At 52.7% G+C, this 27,640-nt stretch overlaps 1 protein-coding gene across 4 annotated transcripts in view; it reads right to left on the minus strand.

Moving 5' to 3' along the window:
* Positions 1–25,817, minus strand: part of PREX1 (phosphatidylinositol-3,4,5-trisphosphate dependent Rac exchange factor 1) — a 166,996-nt gene extending 141,179 nt beyond the window's left edge. For 3 of the 4 annotated variants that reach the window (XM_036418585.2, XM_036418582.2, XM_036418584.2), the window contains exon 1: positions 25,442–25,816. In XM_036418585.2, coding sequence (XP_036274478.1) covers positions 25,442–25,663 — 222 coding nt within the window. In that variant the 5' untranslated portion in view covers positions 25,664–25,816. Of the gene's footprint in view, positions 1–25,441 lie in introns of all 4 variants that reach the window. The other variant, XM_036418583.2, reaches the window with a different exon arrangement.
* Positions 25,818–27,640: the final 1,823 nt, after the last annotated feature.

Genomic DNA, 27,640 nt, shown 5'->3' on the forward strand with positions numbered 1-27,640 from the left:
CCTATTCTTCTTTAATTGGCATCTAATTCAAGAGCTGGCCCAGATTCTGGACATTACCAGGTGCTACTAACCTGCTACTGACCAGCTCTGGGGCTAGACCAGGTGGCAGACCTCCCTGCGAATGAATGCCTAGAGCAGCGGTCACCAACTGGTGGTCCGTGAGGTCCGAAAGGTAAGCGGCCTCTGCTCTAGAATCGACCGCAGCCAAGAACTCCTCCTCCCTGAAGGTCCAAGTCGGCCAAGGCAAGGCAGAGGCCCACCCTCCCCCTGTCGGAATCATCCACTCCCTTTCTGTGTTCTCAGCTGGCACCCACTGAGTGGTGCAACGTGATGGTCAAGAGCGGGGCTCTGGCCTGGCCGGGTTTTCTCGTGGTTAGAGCGTCAGCCTGCACACCAAAGGGCCACAGGTTCGATTCCCATCAAGGGCATGTACTTCGGCTGCAGGCTCCATGCCCGGCTCAGCAGGGGCATGTGTGGAAGGCAACAGATCTGTCTCTCTCACATCGATATTTCTCTTCCTCTCCCCCCACCCCTCCCTTCCACTCTAAACGCAATGAAAAAATATCCTCGGATGAAAATTAAAAAAAAAAAAAAAAAAAAAAAGATAGGGCTCTGGCATTGGGCTGCCTGCGTTCGAATCCTGCCTCTGCCTCTTGTTCTAGGCTCATAAACCCTGCAAGCTGCCTGAACCTGGGCAGATTACGGAACCTCTCCATGCCTCTTTCCTCAGGCACCCTACCGCACAGGGTGATTGTGAAAGGAGTGAATAACACCAAACTGACATTTCTCAAACTGCCGTGTTCTTGTGAATCAGCTGCACAAGCAGATTTTAAAAGCAGATTCTGGGTAGGCCCAGGCTCACACGTCCACGCTGTCAGGCCCTGGGGCACGCCTGGAGCAGAGCAAGTGTCTGGCAGGGTTTCGGTTCTTAGTAGGTGCTCAATAAAATTTATCTCCTGCAGTAATTACCTATCATCTGACCAAATGAGATTGTATCTTCTCCTCCAGCTAAGATTAAATCGGGATCTTTTCACATCTGTGCAAGACCCTGTCTTAAATCTATTCTTGAAAACAAAAGTTTAATTTCAATTTAAAAGACACAGCAGCTATCATTTCTTAAGTCCCACATATCTTCTTCCATTGAACTCTCAAGACTCCCCCGCATGCTGGGTGGAGGGTGGCAGGCGCTTCCTGCATGGAGGCCCTTCACAGCCACCAAGTGAGGTGTCCCCCATGAGGACACACACACAGGACTCAAGGAGAAAGACGCTGGCACACCCCACACTCTGTCTGGACCATAAGAGCCACTTCGGTAAGCCGTAGCCCTTTGCTGAGCAGCACGGTCGTACCGCCCTGGAGTCTTTGTGTGCTCCAAGTATTAGCTGGTTCCAAGTAAACTATTTCCATCCCCACCCTCTGGGGACCCCGTTTTGTCCTACATGCATTTTGTTCGTACAGCCCAAGACGGGGCGGGGGGGCGCTCTGGTGCATGAACGGTCCCACGCAGAGGGGAGGAAAATGAGGCACAGAGAGGCTGACCACCTGTCCAGGGCCCCGCTGGTGCACAGGCTTCTGTCCCCATGCAAGGAAGCCATCAAGGGGCCAGATGAGCTGAAACCCACCGCGGCATCGTCAGCATTCTGGGCTGTGGGAGGGGCGGGGGCTGCCGGAACAAGGGCCCACAGCCTCTGCCCTGCTAGGCACCTCCAACCATACAGATAGGATCTTGCTCTAATCTGCCTCTGGACCAGGGCACATCCCCCCCCCCCCCCCCCGGACCCGGCCATAAAGGGGGACAGGAGGAGCTTTGATGTGGTGGAGGACAGAGCCAGCCTGACTCCGAAGCCAGCAGTGGGGGAGGGGAGGACCAGGCCTTCAAATGGTCCAGGCTTCTCTCCAGTCCAGACAAGACGCATGTTACTTTTTCACCAAACCCTTTGTACTCATCATCTCATTTAAACTTCACAAAACCCTCCGAGGGAGGTACTACAACCACTCCCCATTTTGCAGGGGTGAGGAAACTAAGGCACAGAGAGCCTAAGTAAGCTGCTCAAGGTCACACAGCAGGAAGCGAGAGAGCTAGATTCAAATCTAGGCTTAGCTAAAGCCAGGGCCTACACTAACGTATAAGCACTTCTCCAGGAAAGGGACCAACTGGCCCGGTTTACCTAAGACTGAAGGGTCTCCTGGGATACAGGACTTTTAATTTTAAGATCAGGATAGTCCTACGCAAACCCGGGCAAGATGCTCACTCTATTTACCACTCTCCCCGTCAATAAATATGAAGAGAACCATGATGGTAACAGTGATACCAGCCAACAGCCACTGAGCACTTACACATGCCAGCCTCCATGCAAACCCCCAATTCTCTGCTGTCTTCATCCTCTCCCCCACTACTCACATAAGGAAACTGAGGCGCAGGGAGCCAGCAGAGCCTGCCCAGGGTCAGCACCGAGTACCGGGGTGCAGTCTCTCAGAGGACAAAGACAGCGCGTGCTGAGGCTCTTACATGGGACAGGACTCCACGAAGCACAGTGAACTTTGAACACTGGCCTGTATGAGATCCATGCCTTTCACATGCATGACATGTCACCCAACTGCTTTGGATGCAAATGATGATGGGACTTCTAAAAATGTATTAGGCCGAAACCGGTTTGGCTCAGTGGATAGAGCGTCAGCCTGCGGACTGAGAGGTCCCGGGTTCAATTCCGGTCAAGGGCATGTACCTTGGTTGCGGGCACATCCCCTGTGCCCCTTCCCCCCCCAGCCCCCCCGTGTGCAAGAGGCAGCTGGTCGATGATTCTCTCTCATCGATGTTTCTAACTCTTTATCCCTCTCTCTTCCTTTCTGTGAAAAATCAATAAAAAAAATTTTAATAAAAATAACCTAAAAAATATTTAGGTTATTTTTATTAAAAAAAATATTTTAGGTTAAAATTTGCAATTTACTGGCTGGGTAGTCTTTGGGCAAGGTCCTGTACCTCTAATTCAGATCCCCGGATTAGCCCATTCACAGAACCTGTCACCTGCAGGATTTTATTTGCTTATTGACCATCTCCCCCCGACACACAAATGTCAGACCTATGAGAGCAAGGAACTGTGTCTGTCCACTGCTGCTTCCCCGGTGCCTGGCACGTGACAGGACTGTAATTGATTTGTTGACAGTCAGAAGACGGCAGAAAACAAGATTTCTGGAGCATAACGTGTGGCTCACGTGGCGGGGACGTTCCCTTTGTGAGGAAGGCTCTAAGAGAAGGCGGGCCGTTCTGAGAGCTGGTGATGGGGAGCTGGGAGGAGGTGAGCCGAGGAAGGCTCTCCTGATGTAGATTCTGGCCACTCAGAGCGGTCCCCCGATGGGCAGCATGGGCCTCCCATCTCCAGGGAGCCTGTCAGACAGGCGGCCTCCCCAGCCCCACCCCAGACCTGCTGATCCAGTATCCGCATTTCCGTTAGATCCCCGGGTGGTTCGCATGGTCAGTAAAATCTTGAGGGAGCCTGGTTTAGGTCCCGGGGAGAGTGGGCCATGGCAGGCCCGTGCGGCTCAGGGCATTGCTAGAAGGCGAAAGGCAGAGGGCAGGCCTCCGAGGCCAATCAGATAAAACAGGACTTCCCAGCATCCCCGGGGCCCATCCAGACCCTGAGCATCCTCCCTCTCTCGGGCCTGAAACAGGACCGGAGAGGCCCAGAGCCAGCATATGCACCAGGGGAGGGAGAAGGGGGATATGAACCCGACAGCTTTGCGTGGCAGACTCCCCGAGAGCCATGCCATCTGGAGCCCCTTTGTGATTCTGAGGAGGAGGGATGGTGGAGAGGAGAGCCGGAATATCCATAAAGCGAGGGGCGAGGGGGCAGAGGAGGTGTGTGGAGGAGAGGCCGGGGCCTCCTGTCGCCAGGAAACCAACCTGCAGCACGCCACTCTGCCCCTGACCACCTGAGGAGAGGGGTCACACATTCCATAGCCACTCAGGGTCCGTGGGAAAGCCTCCCTTTCTGCAGCCCCTGAAACGTGCCCTCCTGAAGGTCACGCCCTAGTCCTGCTCTAGTCCTGGTCCATGTGTTTGGGGGTGGGGGGGAGAGGGAGGGCTGATGTCTCGCCTCCATCTACAGGAACAGACATATGACTCTGGCCTGACCCATCAGAGCTCTGGACAGGCAATGAGGGCCAGGCCAGGGAGGGCAGAATCCAGCTGTGCCTCCAGCCTTTACTCCTGAATCAGGCAGTCCATAAACGTTTTTTGTTGGTGGTGTTTGCTTGAGACCCTTTAGCTGAGATTTCTCTCATGTACAACCTAGAGTCCTGAGTAACACATCTGTCAAAGCATCTCCCACCCTGCAGTGCCATACCGATGTGTCCATTCTCTCCCCCGGCCTGAAGCTCCTTGAGGATGTGCCCAGTGTTTGATTTAACTCTGTCCTTGATGCCTAACAGGCCTGATACACACTGAGTGGCCAGATTATTATGATCTCTGAACGCATAATAATCTGGCCACTCAGTCTATTATATATCCTATATAATAAAAGGCTAATATGCAAATTGTCCCCTCGACCAGGAGTTCGACCAGCAGGCAGGCCAACCAAACGCCCATGTCCCCTCTACCTGGCCTATGCACGAATTCATGCACCGGGCCTCTAATATATATAGTATATAGTAGCCAGATTATTATGCGTTCAGAGATCATAATAATCTGGCCACTCCGTGTATAATATCTCGGGAGGTAAGTGACGGATGGTAAGGAGCACGGTCAGACTTACACAGGATGTACGTATAGAACCACCTGCCGGGGGTAAGGGTAGCAGCAAGGGCCTGGGAGGGAGGTGACTGCAACAGTCCCAGCAGGAGTTGGGATGCCCGCAACCAATGGATGGGTGGAAAGAATGGATGGCTCTTCCTTCCTGCACTCTACAGATATTTCCTAAGCAGCCTCTATGGGCCAGGTACTGTTCAGGAAACAGCAGGGAACAGGAAAAATAAAAATATCTGTCCTCTGCCCAGCCAGTGTGGCTCAGTGGTTGAGTGTTGACCTGTGAACCAGAAATGCCATAATTCAATTCCCGGTCAGGACACATGCCTGGGTTAGGGGCTCAAGCCCCAGTGTGGGGAATGCAGGAGGCACCCCATCAATGATTCTCTCTCATCATTGATGTTTCTTTCTCTCCTTCCTCTCTGAAATCAATAAAAATGTATTTTTTTTAAATCCTTGCCCTTCAAGGGCTTAAATTCTAGTGATTGGAGAGTAGACAATAATCAAACAAGTAAAGTATAAATGCAATGGTAAAGAGGGAGAGGTATGCATGGGGAAAAGATGTACTCTTTTTTTTTTTAATATATTTTATTGATTTTTTACAGAGAGGAGGAGAGAGGGATAGAGAGCTAGAAACGTCGATGAGAGAGAAACATCGACCAGCTGCCTCTTGCACACCCTCTACCGGGGATGTGCCCGCAACCAATGTACATGCCCCTGACCGGAATCGAACCTGGGACCTTTCAGTCCGCAGACCGACGCTCTACCACTGAGCCAAACCGGTTTCGGCAAGATGCACTCTTTAGACGGGGAGGTCAGGGAAGAGTACCTTGTGGAGGTAAGATATCTACCAGCAAGCAGGGACCTGAAGGGGTAACAAACCACACGGATGCCTGCGGAGTGTTCTAGACCAAGCAGACAGCATGTGCCCAGGCCCAGAGGCAGGGATCTAGCGTGTCTGCTTGGAGATGTGGTCAGAGAGGTGGGCACGGAGAGTGGGAAGACCAGACACGAAGGGCCTTTCAGGTTGACCTCAGGGCCTTGGCACTTACACTGAATGAAGTGGGGGCCATGGGAGGGTGTCAAGCAGAGGAGGAGCACGGTCAGACTTACACAGGATGTACGTATAGAACCACCTGCCGGGGGTAAGGGTAGCAGCAAGGGCCTGGAAGGGAGGTGGCTGCAACAGTCCCAGCAGGAGTGGATGGTGGCTGATTCCAGGGAGGAGGCGGTGGAGGAGTGAGGCATGGCCAGATTCTGGGTCCTTGTAGAAGGCAGAGTCGGCTGGATTTCCTGATAGCTTGGTTGTAGGATACCAAAGGGAAGGGATAGAATTGAGATGGCTTTAAGGATGTGCCGAGGCAAGTGGAAAGATGGATGTGGCTGTTCACCAGACGGAAGGGGGCCAAAAGAGAGGAAAGCTGGAGAAGGCAGGGAGTCTGCAACGGCCTCTAGACACCCGGGGAGAGATGTCCAGTCATCATTTGGACATAGACACCTGGAGGTCAGGGCAGGGGTCAGGGCAGGGAATAGCCATTTGAGAAGTGTTTCTGAAAAGAGATAGCATTTCAAGTGATTGGACAAGCCCTAACCCATTTGGCTCAGTGGACAGAGCGTCGGACTGTGGACTCAAGGGTCCCAGGTTCGATTCCGGTCAAGGGCATGTACCTTGGTTGTGGGCACATCCCCAGTAGGGGGTATGCAGGAGGCAGCCAAGTCAATGTTTCTCTCTCATCGATGTTACTCTGTATGCCTCCCCCTTCCTCTCTCTAAAATATATTTTTTTAAATAAAGTGATTGGACGAGACAAACTCAACCATGGGGTGATGATAAAATGATGGGGAGAGAGAAGAAACTGTTCCCATCTCCCTGCTGCTGGGCTCCCACTGCCACCAGCCTCCCAGGCTATGTGCTGGGGGGGGAAGGGGTGACCAGGAGAAAGGATGGTTCGGCGCCTTCTTTGAGAATGCTTGCTGTAGACAAAGGAGTTCAGCATCCAGCATCTCCCACCCACTCCCAGCGCGTCTCTGTCCCCAGCTGAGAAACCGAGGCTCAGAGAGGGACATGGCTGACTCGAGGTGATCAGGAGGCCAATTCAGCTGGCTGAGCTGCTTGAACCAGGGCTGCAGACACGGCACACTGCTGCCAAACACAGCTTTAAAGAGATATCCCCCTCCCAGGGCTGCCAGCACAGAGGACATGACAACGTGACAAAGACCCTACATGTGAGGAGGGGGCTGAGAAAGTGTCTTGGCCGCAGGCATCACAGTGACTGGCAGATGACAGCGCTGGCACCCAGCCGGGGAGCCAGGAGGGGCAACTAGCACCAAACTCAGGACGGGTCTCCTGAGACTGACTCCCCAGCGCCCAGCCTGGAACCCAAAACTCCACCTCGCCCCCCCCACCCCACCCCAGAAACAGGGCATCCTGCTCCCACCTTCGTTTCAACACCTCTCCAAGCCTCAATTTCCTTGGCTGCGAGATGGGTGGCAAGCACAGGAACGTGTGTCACCATGCTGTCATAGCAGCTAATACGTGTTGAGCTCTTACTGTGTATGTGCAGACACTGACCTAGCCCCCGGGTTTCAACCAGATAATTATTGTAGGGCTGTGCTAGGCACTGCAAGATATTTAGCAACATCCCTGGCTTCTACCCACTAGATGCCAGTAGCATCTTTCCTCCCCAGTTACAGCCAAAAATGTCTGCAGATAACTAGCCCTGGCTGAGGACTCAGTCCGTTGAAGCGTCGTCCTGTACACCTAAAGGTTATGGGTTCGAATCCCAGTCAGGGCACATACCTAGGTTACGGGTTTGATCCCCAGTTAGGGTGTGTATGAGAGGCAACCAAATGACATCTCTCACATTGATGTTTCTCTCTCTCTCTCTCCCCTTCTCTCCCTCTCTCCCTCTCTCCCTCTCTCAAATCGAGGGGGGGGGGAGAGGAAATATATATATATATATATATATATTGCCTCAGGTGAACATTTATAAAAAGAAATGTCTGCCCAGCTGCACTGGCTCAGTGGTAGAGCGTTGACCCATGAACCAAGAGGTCACCAGTTCTATTTCCGATCAGGGCACATGCCCAGGTTGCAGGTTTGATCCCCAGTAGGGAGTGTGCAGGAAACAACCAATCAATGATTCTCTCTCATCAATGATGTTTCTATCTCTCTATCCTTCTCCCTTCCTCTCTCTCTAAAATCAATAAAAACTTTTTTTTAATGTCTGCAGACATTGCCAAGGTCGCCTGGGGCCCAAAACTGCCCTCAAATGAACTGTTCCAGGCACAGTTCTATGCCAACCAGGACATCGGCTTCATGGGGGCAAAGGTCTTTGTCTCTTTGTCAAATCTGGGCCCAAGATTTAAATTAAGGGGGGTGGGGGGGGCCTGGTTTCAGAATCTTGCTCAACCAGCCATTATCATGACTCTCAAAGGACTCTGGGAGGGCTTATAGGACCCAATATTCCATGCAGGTCTGCCACACAGAGGGTGAGAAGCCAGTAAATCTTTTATTTGAAGTTCACCTTAACTTAAAATGTATGTTAATTATAATAAATGAAACATTGCAGGAAAACATGAAGATAATTATATTTCTCTACCCCCGTCCCCATTCTCAGCCTGGGGCCACCAACGTCAAATTGCTATCCTGATGTGTATCATTCAGTGCCCTTCTCAGCATTATTAACCTACCAAGAAGGTCTCTTTGTTGTTCTTTCTCTACAACATTGGGATCACACCCTACGTCTGACTTGAAGCTTAGCCTCTCTTGTTTAACAGTGTGAGCACGTGCAGCCTTTCATGTCAAGAGATGAGGTCAACCTCATTCCTCTAAACCACATGTGTCAAACACAAGGCCCGCGGGCCAAATCCATCCCGCCAGGCCTTGCAATGTGGCCCGCACCGCGCTGTCATCACTGCACTCCGCTGCGTTTCCATCACAATGACAGTTTATGACTGTTCAGTAAACCATTCGGCCCGCGATTTAGGCTGGATTTTAGATTTTGGCCCCTTCTCTGATTGAGTTTGACACCCCTACTCTAAACAGATGCCTGGCATCCCAACACGTGAGTAAACAGCTCTCTTCGCCTTTTCTCTGAGAATGACTTAAATACCCATGTGGTTCCCTTTCTTTCTTTTTATTTCTTTATTATTATTATTTTTTTTTTTTTTTTTTTTTTTTTTTTTTTTTTTGCTATTATAAACCAAGCTGGAATAAACATCTTTGGAACTTACATCGTTACATACTTTTTTTCTTGGTTCTGTAAAAGAGATTCCCAAAGAAACTGAACCGAGGAATAGTGTGTGTGTTTTATTTTTAAATTGCCAGATTATCTTTCCCAAAAGATGGCAGCTCCCACCTCTCCCACCAGCATCATGTAAACTGCCTGCTTCCCAGCAGCTGTGCCAGCACTGGGTGTTTATCACTTTGTGTGTGTGTGTGTGTGTGTGTGTGTGTGTGTGTGTGAGAGAGAGAGAGAGAGAGAGAGAGAGAGTGTAGTGCTATGGAAGGTGATGTTTACGGATGTGGCTGCTGAGGGGAAGTGTGGCTCCACGTTCTCGTTCCACAGAAACAATTCAAGAGCATCCAGGTGAAGACAGAGGGTCGTGGGGGGAGGGGAACAGGCTGTCCATCTACGCGACCCTGAGAGGTCTTCCTCCAAGCCCTCCCCATCCTCACAAGCTGGCTCCTGAGCCCGCCCCATCCTCACTTCTGAAACGGATTTCACAACTGGGCACAACAAAGATGCCTTTGTCACTGGGAAAGAGGGAGCGACTGTTGCCAGAACATTCTGGGATCTGTTCACCCAAATCTCCATGTAGGGGGAGGCGAAGGGGAGAGGAGGGAAACAGGATGCTTCCCGCTCTGGGCCTGACCGCAGGGGTGGATGCCTTGGGAAGAGCTGGAGCAGCCCCAGACTCCCTGCCGTGCGCTCGCTGGTTCATTCCACAAATATTTGCTGAGCGCTTACAATGTGCCGGGCGCTCCGGGAAGCATGCTGCGTTTATCACTTCATGCAATCCATGCAGAAGAACATAAAGGTCAATAAAAGGGGGAACATCCTTAACCCCATTTTACAGGTGAGAAAACTGAGGGCTCCATAGAAGCAAGTCAAGACCCAAGGCCACAGAGCTAGCAAATAACACGGGAGCGCTAAGGAGGAGCAATTAATGAACTTCCAACCACCTGCACTGCCCCCCAGACTCCAGCTGTCATGTGGTTCCACCAAGGCAGCCTCCTCCCTCTGTCTCCACCCTGGCCCTTACAGCCCACTCTCCATGGGCAGCCAAAAGGATTCCTTCAAAAACTAAGCCAAGTTGTCCCTCCTCTGCTCAAAAGCTCCAAAGCAGGCGTCCTCAAACTTTTTAAAATGGGGGCCAGATCACGGTCCCTCAGAGAGCTGGAGGGCCGGACTATATGAACTACTAATTCCTACTGTAACACCTCGGCTGCGCTCACTGCCCAAAAAACCTGGCGGGCAGGATCAGACTCCTCTGCGGGCCGCATGTGGCCCTCGGGCCATAGTTTGAAGACGCCTGCTCCAAAGGCTCCCATCTCACTAGGAATAATGTGCAAAGTCCTCAGGATGGCCCTCAGGCCCTGCACAATCTTCCCACCCGGCTCCTCGCTCCCACTGTGACCTCCCCACCTTCACCTCGAACTCGCTCTCCCTCTCCAGTCCCTCCGGCCTCCTTGGTTCCTGAAACACGCTCCTGCCTCGGGGCCTTTGCACGTGCTGTTCCCTGTGCCTCACATGCTCTTCCCACAGAAGAGAGATGAAGTCATTTTCCTGAGGGGACAAATCCAGAAGGAGCAGAGCCCAGGTTCAAACCCTGGCTGCATGGCATGAGAGAGAACAAAACGCACACAGCGCAGTGAAGTCTTCAATGAGAGAGAGAGAAGGATGCTGTGTGACCCTGGGCAGGTTACTGAACCTTTCTGAGCCTGTTTCCTCACCTATAGAATAGGCAACGTAGAACTTCCCCATCAGGTTCCTGGGAGGCTACCTTGCTTGGGACATCCCCCGAGCACAGAACCGCATACATGTGGACACTGGTGTTATTATTAGATTTATGGGAAGAGATGACATTGTCAGACAGGGCCTTCTGAGAAGGCAGGAAACAAGCAAAGCGTTAATGGTAGGAACTGGAAAAGCTATGAAACACTGCAGTGGGCCAGGTGACCCAAGACGTGGGCAACGACAACGGCTCCCAGCCTGGGACAGAAGGCACGGAGGCAGAGAAGAGATGCTCCCACTTGGCTTCCCATCCTTCTTCCAGTCCCAGCACCCTGGGATCTTCCTTCCAGAAACCACTGCCCTACGGCCCAGGGCGCCCCTCCGCCAGACCTGGCCAGGTAGGGTCTCAGTGACTAACGCAGGGATGGAAGCATGACCTAAAGCAGCCAGTCAGAGCTCACTCCAGGACAACACACCAGACCCTTCCTGATCACAAACCAAGCAAGTCCTGGTGTTGCTAAGGCAGTTTGGGCTGGGTTTCCTGTCACCTGCAACCAAAGACTCCTGACCACCTAGCTCTTGCTAATCTCATCAGCAACAGCAGGGCTGTTAGTGTTGTTGTTGTTGTTGTTGTTGTTGTTGTTGTTGTTGTAAAACCTTCCCTATTTGACAGAAAGAAGGCAGGAAGAGGTCGCCGCTGGGCTGCCCAAGTACAGGAAGACACGAGGCCTGACCATGATGGTCTCAGGGTCCTAAAGCCCCAGAACAATCTGGGGGACAGTCTCCCACCACTGTAGGAACCCACTGCTTCCCCTAGCCTAGGGGGTCCGCATCCCAGGGTCTCCCCAAGGAGCATAAATAAGTACAGAACAGGGTTCAGGAAATACGACAGGCAAACCTGGGAACCCCCAGTTCTATAGCTGAGGATGGGAAAGAAAGTCCGTGACTGCCCACAGGCTACAGGAAGTGGAATCTGGGGTAACAAACCACCCTTTCTAAGGAAAAACCACCTCCTCCCCCTCTACCCATCTGAGAGAAAAGGAAGACCAACCACACACTGGAACCGCATCTCAAACTCAACTGCCCACCGGGGCTGGGCAGGTAAAGGGGTAGGGGAACCAGATGGGCATTCTTCTAAATGGCAATGAAAGTCATATCCTAAATAAATAAATAAATAAATAAAGCTCTTTTGTGCTTATTAAACACATTTTTGCTCAGTAAACTTTTTTTTTTTTTCCAAGAGAAACCTGCCACCACCTATATTTCCTAAGACATGTGCCCCTCTTGGTCTAGCTTTCAGTTTTCCATTTGATAGAAAGAATGGTTCGAAGGACCTTTGCCCATTGTCCTCTTAACTCTACTATTTAAAAAAAAAAATAGCAGGACAAGCACAATGATAAATACCAATCACATTTGGTTTCAATGTCAGGGATAGGAGGGAAGGGTGGGGACTGTGGCAAACTGAAGACTGCAAGTCTTGTCTGAAAAGGGCAGCCGCAATTCAGCTCCAGCCATGTGTTTACCTCTAGGAATGCAGGCTTGTTGATGTGGATAAATCTTTATTTAAGAAGACTGAAATTTATTTTTTATATTCATTTCTAAATTTTCATCATTGGCAATTAAAAATTTTAAAAACACTGTACAGGCCTGTTGAAACCTACTTATGGGGTCTGAGCTGCTGGCCTGAGGACCCAGTTTGAAACCCAAGGTGCTATGGACTCGTGGACCATGAATGATAGTAACACACACACACACACACACACACACCACTTATGACCACTGAAGTCAAAGAATCTGGGCGCACAGGACTCCTGGCTCAGAGCCTCCGTTTCCCCTTCTGGATGAATGGGTGAGGTGATCGCAGTCTCTTGAAGTTCTGACAACCTGATCCTACGATTCCAGTTGCTAATGATTTATTTGAATTGGTAAAGACCAAGGGTTTTTCAGCCCTCAGTTACAAAATCAATAAAAGAACTGGCAGCTTAACCAAAATGTACATGGTCTGTAACTTTGCGGAACACTATATAAATGCCCAATAAAAGAGGAATAGTTAAATAATTATTATTTTTGTAACTAATACATATGGAGAGCTTACTGTGTGCCAGGCATTGTTCTGTGAGCTTTATAGATCTAAATTCACCTAAGTCCCCCATCAAAGAGGCGGGCACTCTTTTTGGAAATGAGGAAACTGATGCACACATGTGGATAAATCTTTATTTAAGGGGCTTGCCCACGATCACACAGCCAATAAGCAGCCAGGCTCCAGAGCCCCCGCGTTCTATTGTGAAGGTGTCAGAGGTTTGATAATGACAGGCGCTTGTAGTGACAGGAGGAAGTGCACAGAAAGGTCAGGAAAAGCAAGAAAAACTCTCGTGTGCAGCGCGATCACACCTAGGCTAAGTCAAAATGCACAGAGCAAGGAGGAAATGTGCTGAAAGGTGAAACAGCGGTTTGGAAGGGTGAGATCATTTTACTCATCTTTGTTTTCCAAATGTCCTACAACGAACACAGGGACAGCAAGCACAGCCGGAGCACGGCAGAAATCCCGAGGAGCCAGCACCATGCCCAGCACTCCTACTTCCCTCCACGGAAATAAGCAGCCTCCCACGGAGCAGAGTCCCGCCCCCAGGGCCAGGCCCACCGTACAATGTGTGGAAGGTGAGAGCAAACCTGTAGGGTGGGAACAGATTTCCTCCATTTTACAGCTAAGGATACTGGGACCTAAGACTCAATTGCCCAAGGTCACGGAGCTGGTAAGTGGTGGCCCAGGACAAGCACTGCCAGAACCACACCTTAGTGGAGAGTTACCACCAGCAGCACTAGCGGTAAAAATCACCAAAGAGATAGGGTCACTGCATATGATGTGTGATCCAGGATTGGACCCTGGACTGCGGATGGGAAGGGGGCTGTAGGGGGGAGAGAAAGGGCATACAGGGCTTTTTTTTTTTGCTTTTTTTTTCATAAAGGACATTTTTTAGAAAATAGGTGAAATTTGGATATAGAATGGGTCGTATAATTTAGCACCAATGTTAAACTTCCTGATTTTGTTTATTGTACTGTGGTCATATAAGAGAATATCCATGGTCTTAGGAGACAGATGCTGAATTATTAGGATCATCATGTCTACAATTTCTTTCAAGTGGATCAAAATAATAAAAATAATAAAATAATAAAAATAAAAATGTGTGTGTGTGTGTGTGTGGAGGAGGAGGAGGAGAAGGGGAGAAGGCAAGGAGATGAGGGATGATAAAGCAAATGTAGCCAGTGGCCAACGACTGGTGAATCTGGGTGAGTGCTCAGTATTCATGAAATGTTAAAATAAAAAGTTATCAAAAAATTAACCTTGAAAAAATGTACTGAATTGCCCATAAATACAACATACTGGGGATTTGTGTCTAGATGCCTGTGTGTATGTAGGTCTGTACGGCACACACCGCCAGGAACACACATAGAACATGTCCCCCTCCTTGCTCCATAAGAGAGTGCCTCTGCCGAACGGGCGTAAGGAAATGTGCTTTGACACACACTCCCCCACTGTATTTACGATCTTTGTGATGAACAGCAAATAAATCTTAAAAACCACCCAATCAACAGCCTGGCCGGCCAGCAGCCGGTGGCTGGGACCACACAGAGCTCCCTCTGCCCTCCCTGTGCGGTAAGAGCTGGAGGCCAAAGGATGCTGGTCCGCAGCCACTCCCCACACTGGGTCCACACTCCCCCAAAGTCAAGGCCACTTGTTAAGAAAGTGGCAGGAACCCTCTTTCACTCACCCACTCACTCCTTGGACCGGCACTAACAGAACACCCAGACGGTGCTGGGTGGGGGACTTGTCAGTGACCCCAGCAGACCAGGGTCCTGGCCTCACATGACATATTCGAACGGGGGAGGCGGACACTAAAAGAGCCAACAGGATGCTTTCGGAGAGGGACAGGTACCCAGAAGAACGGGCGTGGTGATGTAGAGAAGGGACCAGAAGGCCCTCTGAGGAAGTGACACTCAGAGACAGGGAGGGGCACCTGACACAGAACACAGTCAGAGGGGCTGTGGCGAGAGGAACAGCAAATGAAAAGGCTCGGGGGCTGCGCTCGGGGGCTGCAGCCGGCCCGGGCCCATGTAAGAACAGAAGCACGGTGAGCGCTGGGGGAAATGAGGTTGTGTGGTGAGCAGATGAGAAAGCCGAGGTGCAGAAAGGGAAAGCTCCTTGCCGGGGATCACATGGCCACCGAGGGGCAGAGGGTGTGGGCCAGACTCCGGGTGCAGTCACCACACGGCAGAAAAACCCTCCTGCACCTAATTCCCTCAGCCCACACTCACTCGCATGCCCCTGGTGATGTCAGAAAACATCAGGCTATCTCAGTCTCAAGTCTCCAAAAGTCTGTGCAAAAAAAATACTTAGCGGATCTATAAATCAAGATAACCGCATTTCGTAAGAAAACACGGACATGTGTTTAAGGGGGGGGGGGGAATGTTTTTCATTCAACCAACATGTAATGGGCCCTACGATGGGCCAGGCCTTGTTCTCGGTGCCAGAGAGACAAAGTGAATAAGAGCGAGGCAGGTAAAACAGGAGCGAGGAAGTGGTGAGCGAGGGGTGGAGCGCGGCTTCGGATGGTGGGGGAGGGGTCGCTGAAGACTCCTGAAGGACAGGACATTGAGCAAAGGCCTGAAGGAGGGAGCAGCAGGAGATACTGGGAGGAAAACATTCCCAGACAGAGCATGTGAGAAGACCCTGAGGCAGGAGCATGTCTGACGCATTTGCAAAAGGGTAAACGAGGCTGAGAGGGGATGAGGGAAGGACTAAGCGAGGAAGTGAGGGAAGGAGTAAGAGCAAGAGGAGATTCTGGAATTAGTGCAGCAGATTGCACAACCGTATGAATATTCTCAAACCTCTAACTCCTACACTTGGAGAAAGTGAGGCTTATGGTGTGTACATCATATCACAATTAAAAATAACTGTATGAGCCCCAGCTGGTTTGGCTCAGTGAATCGAGCGACAGCCTGTGGACTGAAGAGTCCCGGGTTTGATTCCGATCAAGGGCATGTGCCTAGGTTGCGGGCTTGACCCCCCAAGAGGGGGTGTACAGGAGGAAGTCGATCAGTAATTCTCTCTCATCATTCACGTTTCTATCTCTCTATTCCCTCTCCCTTCCTCTCTGAAATCAATATAAATATATTTAAACAAAAGTAAAAACAATTGTATGCCCAAAACCGGTTAGGCTAAGTGGGTAGAGCATCTGCTTGCAGACTGAAAGGTCCCAGTCAAGGGCATGTCCCTTGGTTGCGGGCACATCCCCAGGAGGAGGTGTGCAAGAGGCAGCTGATTGATGATTTTCTCTCTCATCCATGTTTCTAACTCTCTAACCCTCTCTCTTCCTCTCTGTAAAAAATCAATAAAATATATATATTTGTTAATTGTATGAGAAAAAAATATATAAATGAGGAGACGGGTGAAGCAATGGGGGCAGACCTCACAAAACCTTCTCGGCCATTCTAAGGAAGGGCTTTCCTTTGGCTCTGAGGGAGGTGGGGGCCAGGGGAAGGCTGTGAGCAGGGCAAGGTCTGAGCTGCCGTGGTGTTAGCTGGGTCCCTTGCACTGTGTATGGAGCCCAGAATGTGGGGGGTCAGATGGCAGCAGAGGAGGTGGCTGCAGGAGCTGTGCGTGGCCCTTTCCCGCCGTGTGTCTGTGGGCCACAGTGCCCTTCACCGGTGAAGTGGCCTGGAAAAAACGTTTGTCACAGGACAGAGGTGAGGGCTGACAGCGGTAAAGTGTTGTTATGAGGGCTCTGGGTGAAGGGTGGGGTCGAGGGTGACATCAAACAGCTGTTAACCATGCAAATTAGTTTCCTGAGCTGAAAACAGGGGTGCCTCCCTCCTTCACAGGAAGCAGGGGCATCAACAGCCCCGCCAACCAGGGGCCACTAGCACAACCTATCCACGCCCAGGTCACACACAGGGGCCCAAACTCCTCTCCCGGGGGGACCCGCTCAGAATCCGTATCCACGGGGAGGCTGAGACCCAGACGGGGCACGGAGGTGGCCCTGGTCACACAGCAGCGTGGAAGCAAACCCGGAATTCGGCTGCGGGAGGAAGCGTGGTCCTCCCTCCTGGATGGGTGTCCAGGCTGTAGGCAGGCGGTGGCTGCTGGGCCCTTAGGAAGGCCACCGTGCCGAGCTGAATTTCAGACCATCCATTAGACGATGTCACACCCGTGCTGAAAAACCCCCAGGGGCTCCTCACCCCACTAACGACACCCAAACTGCTCACCAGGCATATGAGACCCAAGCCAAGCTTACCTCCCCAACCCCCCCTCCAACCAATCTGGCCTCTTGCTGTTTCTCAAACAAGCCAAGCACGTGCCATTCCATCTACCAGGACACATTTCTCCCAACTCTTCCCGCAGCTGGCTCCTTCTCTGCCAAGAACCCACCTCCTCAGAGAGACCTTCCTGGGCCACTCCATCTCAATAGATGCCACCAACCCTAAATTGAACATGTCTCCATTTTATTTCCTTCTTGGTATATCTCTTCCCCTCCTGTGTGGACTTGAGCAAGTTACTCCACCTTTCCAGGCCTTCGTTTCCCCATCTGCAAAATGGGTACAATGATGCTACCTATTCTGCCTCAGAGGGCTGTTGCAAGGGCTCCAAGAGAGAATCCACACAAAGCACTCAGCACAGTGCCTGGCACCAAGGAGCAGCTCCTGTCACGTTCCCACGTGATCTCTTTGGAACATTGGAATATTCCATGAGGGTAGGAACTTTGTCCTTCTTGTCCTGACCACACGCCAGCACCTAGCCTGGTGCATATATTAATAGTACATATTTAATGTCCGTTTATTGAAGGAGTAAGTGAATTTGTGAATGAAAGTATCGACTGCCCAAGCCCTGCTCTGAACGGAGAGCAGCTCCATAATGAAAGCCACTCCCTCCCCCCAGCAAGGCGGAAAGTACAAGACCCCGGATCCTGGTGGCCGATGCCACCTGCTTCCACCAGCCTTCATGCCCGAGTCCTGCCAGCCTGAAATGGCCTCGCTCCCCTGGCCCACAATCAAGAGATCATCTGTCAGTTCCACCCTGGGGAAGGAACCAGGAGGGTAAACACAGATTGAGTGTCTGACCACAAGACAAAAGAAGGGTGGGCAGGTCCCCTGCTGGCCCTCACGGAGCCGAGAAAATAAAACTTTAAAGTCCACGCAGGACTGGGGGACTAGAGGGCTTCCCTCCTTCCTGGGGTGGGGGGGGTCCCCCCAGAGAACAGGAAAGGCTACCGCAAGTCCTGGGGTGAGCCTGACCTTGGCTCTGTGCTCAGCTGCGTCAGGCACCTGAGTGGCTACGCTCGCTCCTCACAGGGCTGCCATCATCTCCTCTGTGCAGATGGAGAGACCCGGGCGCAGAGAGGCAACAGGATTGCCAAAGGTCACACAGGGGCCGAGATTTGAACCCAGGCCTTTTGTCTCTAGGATCCACACTCTTAACCAGTAACCCAAGACACCCTACTGGGTGATACGAACAAACTGTACCATGTTAATTAACGTAAACGCATAAATATATTGGGTTGTCCCGACTGGGAGAAAGGGATGCCATTGGTGTCCCGCGGGTAGCGGCCACAGGTGCTCGTAAACACCCTACAATGCACAGGACAGCCCCCCACAACAAAGAATGATCTCACGCCAGTAGGTCCATCGTGCTGAGGCCGAACACAAATCCCCAGAGAAGGGCCACCCAAGTCCTCTCCCCATAACTTTCAGGATGGAACCCTGAGCAGCTGCAGGGCCACCACCCTTCGCCAGAGTTCACTTTCCTCTAGGAGCCACATCTTCTTCAGGGGTCGGTGGGGGAGTTGGGGGAGATTCACCTGCAAAACAATGAGATTCAAACCCACCCCCCACCCCCACCCCCGGCTTGATCTTAAGTTCTGTCTCGTAAACTCTGAAGCTAGAATCAGCTCTGACCTCCCTCTGTGCCTGGGGAACAAGGATGGTGAGACACCGCATGCCAATTTGAGGATCAGCCCATCCCGATCACCCACTTCCAGCCAGGATTGCAGCCAGAAAGCCTGTGTCTATTGGAAAAAAAAAAAGGAAAAAAAAGGGAGAACCCGGCTGGTGTGGCTCAGTGGCTGAGCGTCAACCTGTGAGCCAGGAGGTCATGGTTCACTTCCCAGCCAGGGCACAGGCCCGGGTCGCAGGCTCAGCCCCCGGTGTGGGGTAGCATGCAGGAGGCAGCGGATCAATGATTCTCTCTCATTATTGATGTTTCTATCTCTCCCTCTCCCTCCCTCTCCAAAATCAATAAAAATATATTTAAAAGGGGGGAAAAAGGAGAAAAATCACAAAAATCTGAAAAGGCAAGCTCTGCAGCCCGGCGTGGCCTGCTCAAACTTAACTCTCGCCAAAGCTTTAAGAGTGGGGGGCTGTGAAACAATAACCACGTGGGTTCCCTGACCTGAGGGAGTGGCCCCAAGCCCAGCAGGTCTTCCGCTCCCTGGCCTGCTAAAGAGGACACTCTCTAAGAAAGGGGTGCCCTGGGGCCTCCAAAAGCAACCCCATCCTCCTCTTCTTAACCTGACAGACAAATGGTTATGAGGGCAAACACCAGAATAATGGTGAATGGGTGTCCAGTGTGCTCATTTGAAGAAAACTCGTTCAAATGCACGAGTTCTCGCATCTTCACTAGGGTCACCCTCCCTGAAGGATAAGAAACCACGTTTGCTCTATGTTTTCCTGGCCTCGAACACTGTCTAGAATAGGGGTGTCGAACTCAATCAGAGAAGGGGCCAAAATCTAAAATCCAGCCTAAATCGCGGGCCGAATGGTTTACTGAACAGTCATAAACTGTCATTGTGATGGAAACGCAGCGGAGTGCAGTGATGACAGCGCGGTGCGGGCCACATTGCAAGGCCTGGTGGGACGGATTTGGCCCGCGGGCCTTGTGTTTGACACATGTGGTCTAGAATATACGGCAGGTGCTCCATCCATGCCAGCAGGCTGAGAGAAACAACCCAATTTCTTTACAGTTTTACCTTTTCATTGCTCTGTTTCCTTTGCATAGAAGATGAGGCCCATCTAACTCCTGCTGACACAGGACTTTATCACCAAAATATGTTCGCCCAGACGGTGTGGCTCACTGGTTTAGCACCGAACTGTGAACCAGGTCATGGTTCAATTCCTGGTCGGAGCACATGCCCGGGTTGCAGGCTCCATTCCCAGTGTGAGGTGTGCAGGAGGCAGCCAATCGATGTTTCTCTCTCATCACTGATGTTTCTATCTCTCTCCCTTTCCCTTCCTCTCTGAAATCAATAAAAAATATTTAGAAGAAAAAAATTTGTTCACTGACTTCCTGATGATGGTCAGCACAATGCAAAGCGATCTGGTCCAGACTCTCCAGTACCCGAAAGCTCCGATAATCTGCACCTTTTGGCTTCATTCTTGCCCACCTGGGCAGTCCGGAAGTCTCACAAAGGCAATAATCTTGGTCATAACCACAGCATCATGACCAGGGTAGTAGTAAAGAATGCGGGCTATGCAGCAAGAAACCCCAGCTCTGTCCGGCTCTGTGATCTTGGGGAAATTACCTGGCCTCTCTGTGCCTTCGTTTCCTTTTTAAAATGGGAAGCACAATAACACCTGGAAATTCCGAGTGGATGCACAATTCCTGTGCTCAGGGCTGGCACACAGTTAGCGCTATGTAAGCGTTAGGAAACTATTATCGCTATTGCAACAGCGTCAAACACATGTGTCAAACACAAGGCCCGCGGGCCAAATCCGTCCCACCAGGCCTTGCAATGTGGCCCGCAATAGCGATAACAGTCGTGCTGAAACCGCAATTCCTTCTGTTGGATGTTTGTAAAAACTACATTCACATCCATATGCATTCTCTTCTATGAAAAGGGTATAACAAATAGGATTTAACATATTTTTTTTCCTTTTTTATCTTCCTGCTTGTCTTTCCCCATAAGACATGCATCTGTCTAGCCTTTTCTCCAAGCTCCTGTGATGTTATACATACAATGTCCATGTGTACATTACAGTTTATTGTCTGTTTTCCCAAAGCGGAACTGTGTTGTATACACTTCTTAGCCTCCTACTTTCCGCAACACAGCCCCATGAGAGTCCCCCAAGTCACGGGTAGGCCGTTCTGTGTCGGTGACTGCAGAATGAAAAGCGTGCCCCCCACCCCATTCCCCGGAACTGCTCCCTGGTGTCAGACTAGGAGCACAGAACATTTAAAAAAAAAAAAAAATAGTGACAACTCAAAACCACAGTTTCTTGTTTTGGCAAGCGGAGCTCCAATGAGAAGACAAGCTCTGGGCTCCCACCCCCGGAACGCAGAACCACAGAGAGTATTCTGGGAGCCTTCTGCTCGCACACCCCGGATCCTCAGGGACCCTGGCCCAGCCCAGGCAACGGGGCAGCCTCCCTGCGTGCCTGGGAGTAACAGGTCTCTGCCCTCAGCCGAGGGAGCCCCTTCCCCTAGCCACCCCGAATGCTATGGCGGGCTTTTGGGGGGGGGATGTGCAGCAATGCGGGGGGTACAGGCAGCTGAGGCTCTCCCTCTTCCCACCACTGCCCAGCCGGCATAGCCGGCACAGGATCTGCTGGCACCTGCTCCTGAGATCTCCCTCCTTGCAGGCAGGGACGCCAAACCAATCCAACCAAGAAGTAGGTGGGCTCAAGGCTCACTCAGCCTCCTCTTCAAGGGCAAGACTTCAAGCCATAAACCAACAACCTCAGCTGCCCCCCCCCCACTTGCTGCACATCCCCCCAAAAAAGCCCGCTATAGCATTCTGAGCACCTACTATGTGCCTGGCAGGAGCTTTAACCTCAGGTTCATTCAAGCTTTGCAACACCCCTATGACACAGGTACTATGCCCGTTGTACAGAGGGGGAAACTGAGGCATGGCAGCCTGGCCCCAGAGCCCCACACTGAAGCCTCAGGCAATGAACAGACACGAAGCACAGAGAAGGAACTGGCAGCCTGACATTTTCATTCTTCTACAGCCCTGGCCGTTTTGCGGAAGAGAGAAAAGAAGTCACAGAGGGGAAGTAACTGGAGGAAGCCCAGGCTGAGAGGGTCAGGGTCACACAGACCTGGGTCGAATTCCAGTTTTGCCACCTTCATAAATCATGTAGCAAACCCTTTGTAAGCCAGTGAAGTGGCCGGGGACATGAGTCCTGGGGTTGCTCAGATGTTGGCAGCGCTGCCTACAAGACCCAGGGAAGCTCGCTTACACTACCTTTGCCTCAGTTTCCCCATGTGTCCATGGGGATCCCAGCAGCACTTTCCCCTGAGGGATGTTGGGAAGTTCAAATGAGCTGGTTCATGCAAAGTGCTTAGAACAGTCAATGGTGCCTCCGTCTCAGCTCCCCTGCAGTAACAGCTATGATGGTTGTCATCCTCATCAATACTGTCCAAGAGCACACGGCACAGGGAGCACTCAGCCCCGCGGGAGCTTCTGAAGGTGGCGATCCACTGCTCAGAACCAGAAGCCAGGGAAACTTCTCTCACAGCCCCTGCGCTGTCTCCCCAGAGAGAGCCGGCATCTCTCCCCGAGGGCTGCCCCTGCCTTTCCGTGACTCACACACACACAGAAGAGGGCACCTAAGCTGTCGGTCCCCCTTGGAGGTGGGGAACGGGGTGCAACCCAGTCCCTAAAGGAAGCTGGAAAAGATGGGAAGAATCTGGGGAAAGCACAGAGTCAGTCCCAGGCCCAATAAGCCACGGGCTCCTGTGGCCAGAGTTCAGGTGGTCCAAACAAAATCCACTCAGAGCCCCAGCCCTCCTTTCTGTGCTGACAGGGATCTCACGTTCTCCAGGCAGCCCTCCCGGAAAACCCTTCGTCTCTGGATGCTGGAACCCTATAATCCTAATCACCTATGTTGTGTAATTATCATATAACATAATAATTAATCATAACAACTAATACTTATATATCTTACTGCCTTCCAGGCATGTTCTAAGTGCTTTCTATGTATTTAATATAACTCATCCTTTTTTAAAAACCCTCTAAGATAAGATCTATTGCCCCCCCCCCATTTTACAGATGAGAAAAGTGAGGCTCAGAAAGGATAAGCCATTTGCCTAAGGTCACAGAGCCTAAGGTCACAGAGCCCCAGGACTTGACCCCAAGTGGTCTAGTTTCAGAGCCCAGCTTTGCACTTGAATTGATGTAAATCCCCACCCTCCAAGAGACTGTCCTCCCCTTGAGGGCAGGAACCTAAGACTGGCTTTTCTGCACCTCCCACAAGGTTCCGTTTGTACAAAGGCTTCCTTTTCCCTGGCAATTGGAAGCTTAAAACCAGGGACCCACGGAGGCCAGGGCGGCCCCTCCATGCCTGGCTCTGCCCACGTGGAATTAAAAGCAGGGCGGGACTACTGAGCATTCTTCCGTTCTCCCAAGCCAGGGGGTTGGGGGTAAAATCCCTTAGCAAGTATAAAAGCCGGGAGGAGAGAGTGGGAAGACAGAAGAGAATCACAACCTGCAGGCTGCCAGCGTCGCTGCTGCGTGGAAAGCTTTGGTAATTAACTGTTCCCGAAGCTCGGAGCCCTGGGCTTTCAACAAGAAAGGTCTTGGTTGTTGAGAGGCTGTGTCTGAGGGAGCAAACCGAGAGAAGCCTGCAGATCACAAACACGGTACGGCTGGTCGGGTTGCACAATCAGTCCATCTCTGACACCAGCCTAGTGACACCCAAAGGACAAGGCCCAGAGGAAGCCTGGATTCCCCTCCCCTCGTTTTACAAGCGGGGAAACTGAGGCCAGGACAGGTGACATGACTGGTCCAAGATGTCACAGTTGGAACAGCTCCTCTCAGCAATGACAGGTCAATAAATAGAAATTATAAACTCAGGAAATTAAAAATGCCAAGGAGATAATGTGGGAGTAGAGTAACGAGAACTCTTTTTTTTGTATTTCTTTAATAATAAGAATGGTTGATTCCAATCAATTTCCATTATTCCAGCTTCCTCAGACTCTACATGCGGACGATGTGAAGCCACAGCGAACCCACACACAATCTATATCTGTGCCGCCCCATCTAGGGTAAAGGCTTTCTTCCCCATTAACAGAAAAATCGCTTTCCTCTCTGCCTTCCAGACCGAGGAGCAGGGAGTGGCTCAGAAGGAGAAGTGAGGAGTTCCCTAGAATCTGACATTGCTCAGAGATGGCAGAGCTGTCTACATCTTTAATTCAGAAACTGCCAGCTTCAAACTGAGCAGATTCTTTTTTTTTTTTTAACTGTGAGAGATGGATTGGGGGGGGTAGTAGAATGTTAACCCTGCCTTATTCTCACAGGCCTTTCTATAATAGATGGGTCCTTTAGCCAAATGGTTTTCAATGCCTCTGCAAAACTCAACCCCATTCCCCGAAAACAAACACACACACACACACACACACACACACACACACACGCCCTCTTTTCACAGATTGAAGGGCTCTCTCCTCCCGAGTTGGAGCTCGGACCTCACACAGCCCCAGCTACACCCCCAGCCACTAGATACCCCATGCGAGTCTCCTCTTCCTTTTGTGCCCCCTACCCCTACCCTCCAGACTGGAAGCTGCAGAGCCTGGCTCTGGGTCCCTAAAGGAAACACCACCGCCCCCACCAGCCCTTCCTGAACCAGGATTAAAAGACTTCCCAGAGCTGAGGAGGGAGTAAATGAGGTCCCAGCAGGAGGCACGGAGATTAAAGCCCCGGAGTCGCCTAACTCTCAGAAACGCCTGGTCCGGTCCCACCCCCTCCACCGCGAAGCCACTTTTCTCACTTCCTAGGAGAGTGAGGAAGCGGCCCCTTCCTCCCTCTCACAGGAGAAAGAAAAAAAAAAGGAGGGGGGAGGACGAAATGCAGCACAGGAGAGGGGTTGAAAGCACCAGCTGGGCCTGCCCTGCTTCAAAACCCACCGTCCCCAACTAACCAGTGACTTCTGGGCACTCAGCCTCCCTGGAGCCACTCTCCCACCTACAACCTGGGGGGTATGCTCGTCCCCGCTTCCTGGGCCACTTGTGAAGGTTAAACGTCCTGATGACACAGGCAGGCGCCGGCCACAGAGGGAGCGCTCGGTTGTTATTTTACAGATATCTGTCGCTGTGGTTTTGAAACTTAGAGATGGGGGGGCGGGGGGGGGAATGGTGAGCGTTTGGGTTGCCAAGTCGTGAGCTCTAGCCCCGCTGTCCCCAAGCTCCGGGAAGAGCGTGTGCGCGGGGCCCAGGAGTCCTGCGCGGGGTCTTGTCCAGGTCCGTCCACGCTCCGGGCTTTGGGCTTTGTCCTGCGCTCCTCGGCGCGGGGGCACGCCGGGCTCCAGCATTTCCAGGTTCGGTCCCGGAGGAGGACCCAGGGGTGCACCCGGGGCGGCGGCGAGGAAAGCCCTGGCGACCCACAAGCAACAGCAAAAGCTCTCCAGGCGCTTGGGTCGCAGAGCCCTTGCCTCGCGGATGTAACTAATTTTAAAACTATTCCAAAGGCGCGGAGGGGAGAGAAGGAAAAAAGACAAAAGGGCAGCGCGCCCGGGGAGAAACGAAGTGCGGGAGACCCCGGGACGGGGCTGGACCGCGGGGCCGGCCAGGAAGGCGACAGCCCGGCCAGCTCCGGAGGAGCCGGGAAGCCTCACTCCTCCGCGCGCCCTGCGGGGCGCCCCTGCCTGCGGCGGCTCTCGCGCCCCCCGGGATCCGCGGCCACAGGTTGTGGGGACCGCCCCGCGCCGAGGCCCCGCGCCCCGCCGGCCCCGCGCTCCCCGGGGGAGGCACTCACCGACTGCAAGAAGCGCAAGGTGCCCACGTAGTCCCGCTCGGTGCCCAGGATCTCGTTGAGGACGCACAGGCGGAGGCGCAGCTGGCGCTCCGACTCCCGGGCGGCCGCGCACGGACCGGAGCCGGGCGCCGCGGCGCCGGGGGCCCGGGGGTCCGGAGGGGCACCGTGCTCAGCCCCATCGCCGCCGCCGCCGCCGCGATCGCTGCCGCCGGGGACCTCCATTCTAGCGCAGCCGCGTGGCGCCGGCTCCTTCCCCCGCCTCCCCGCGCGGAGGTCGCGCCGAACGGCGACTCAGGGGTCCAAGCACCCCATCCCGGACGGGGCGCGCCGCCGGCTCAGCCGCGGGCCGGGCGCTCGGCGCGGCGGGCGGGCCTGGGGGCGGGGGCCGGGCTGGGGGCGGAGGCAGCGCGCGCGGAGGCTGGACCGGAGGCGGGAGGGGGCGGAGGAGGCGGCCTTCGGGGCTCCCAGACGGCGGGCCCCCGCCACCCGCCCGCCCGCCCAGGGAGCGTCTGCCAAGTGCCACGCCGCGCTGAGCCGCAGAGACGCGCCGCCGCGGCGCTGGGCCGGCGACTTGGGAAGCTCTGCGCGGCGGATCGGGGCGCCCGCAGCCGGCGCCCGGGCGGGAGGAACCTCCGGAAGGGGCCCGGCGGAGCTCGCAGGCTCGCGCACGAACTCTGCCCCCGATCGCGTGGCGCCCCCACCCCCGCCGCGGGCTACGCCACTCCCCCCGGCACGGGCGGCCCCCTCGCGCCCAGGCACACGCACGCCGGTCCGGCCGCCGCGGCCGCTGCAGGGCCGAGTCCACGCCGGGTTGGAAAAGCTCGCGGCGGAGAGCTCAGGAGCAAGCCCGCCCCGACACGCGCGCCCCCGTCGGCCCCAGGAAGAGAGGGGAGGCCCCGCGCGCGCGATGGCACCTCTGGGACACCCAGCCCTTTCGGTGCCCTGGGGCACTACCACGACCTTGGGGAGAAACACGCGTGATTCCTTCTCTCTCTCTCTCTCTCTCTCTCTCTCTCTCTCTCTCTCTCTCTCTCTCTCTCTCTCTCCCCTCTCCATCTCCCTCTTTCCCTCTCTCCCTATCTCCCTCTCCCCCTTCCCTTATTTTTTCCTTCTATCCTGCCTTTTTTTCCTTCTGAACTTCCATGAGCAGAGCCTACCCTCTCCACATTCCCCAGAAGGAGTGATCTGCTCTCAGTTACTGATTGACAGCTGCTCTGCCTGAGCCCCCTTCCATCCACTCTGCCAGGGATGGGGTCTCCTAGTCCACGCTGCTGTGTGACAGATGGCTTCCCCCACCTCACAGGAAGGTCTGATGCTCAGGTTCAAATCTCATCTCCCCCACTTGCTAGCTGGGTTTTCTTGCCTCGAGAGCCTTAGTATTCTCATCAATGCAATGGGAATAAAAATGGTACCTAGCTCCCAGGATCCTTCACACCGTTATGTGTAAATCCATAGGGAGTTTTTGGAGCAGTGCCCAGCACTTAGAAAGATCTCTATAAATGTTTATTCTTAATTAGTATTACGTGTATAAACAGCCCTCTTGGCCAGACCCCATTCTCCAAACTGCCCATATAATCCTGATTCACTGGCCAGAGATTTTATTATCTCCTCAATGGATTAGCTATTTCACAGAATATCCCCCTGTAGATTATAATTACCCTTTAGGTAGGAACATTATTGCTTATTTATTTTCTGTTCCAAACTCCCAGGATTGTACTCCCACTGGCCTCTGGGTAAATACTGGGACGGCCTAAAGACACAGGACAAGAGTGGGGTCGCTTTGTTCCTTTGGGCTCATGGACAAGGTGGCATTTGATCTGGGCCGTGGGTAAGTGAAGCTCCCCTGGGCAGGTAGAGGATGTGAAACGGGTGAACCTTCCGGGTTTGGGTAGTGGAGTCAACTATGTCCAAAAGGTGGCTGCCTGCTAAGGTTCTCAGAAAATTGTAGAGAAGTTTGGAGTAGCTATCCTGTATGACCTTAGACTGATCACAACACTTCTCTGAGCCTCAGTTGCCTCATCTATAAAATGGGAACCTTTGTAAAAGGAAAAAAATGTGTGTAAAACAGGGTTCCTCAACCTCAGGACTGTTGATGTTTGGGGTGATTCTCAGTTGTGGAGAGGCATCCTTTGCTTTGAGAACATTCAGCAGCATACTGTACCCACTACACACCAGATACCAGTAGCACTCCCTTCCCAG

Source organism: Pipistrellus kuhlii, unplaced genomic scaffold (assembly GCF_014108245.1).
Source record: "Pipistrellus kuhlii isolate mPipKuh1 unplaced genomic scaffold, mPipKuh1.p scaffold_m20_p_6, whole genome shotgun sequence".
NCBI lineage: Eukaryota > Metazoa > Chordata > Mammalia > Chiroptera > Vespertilionidae > Pipistrellus > Pipistrellus kuhlii.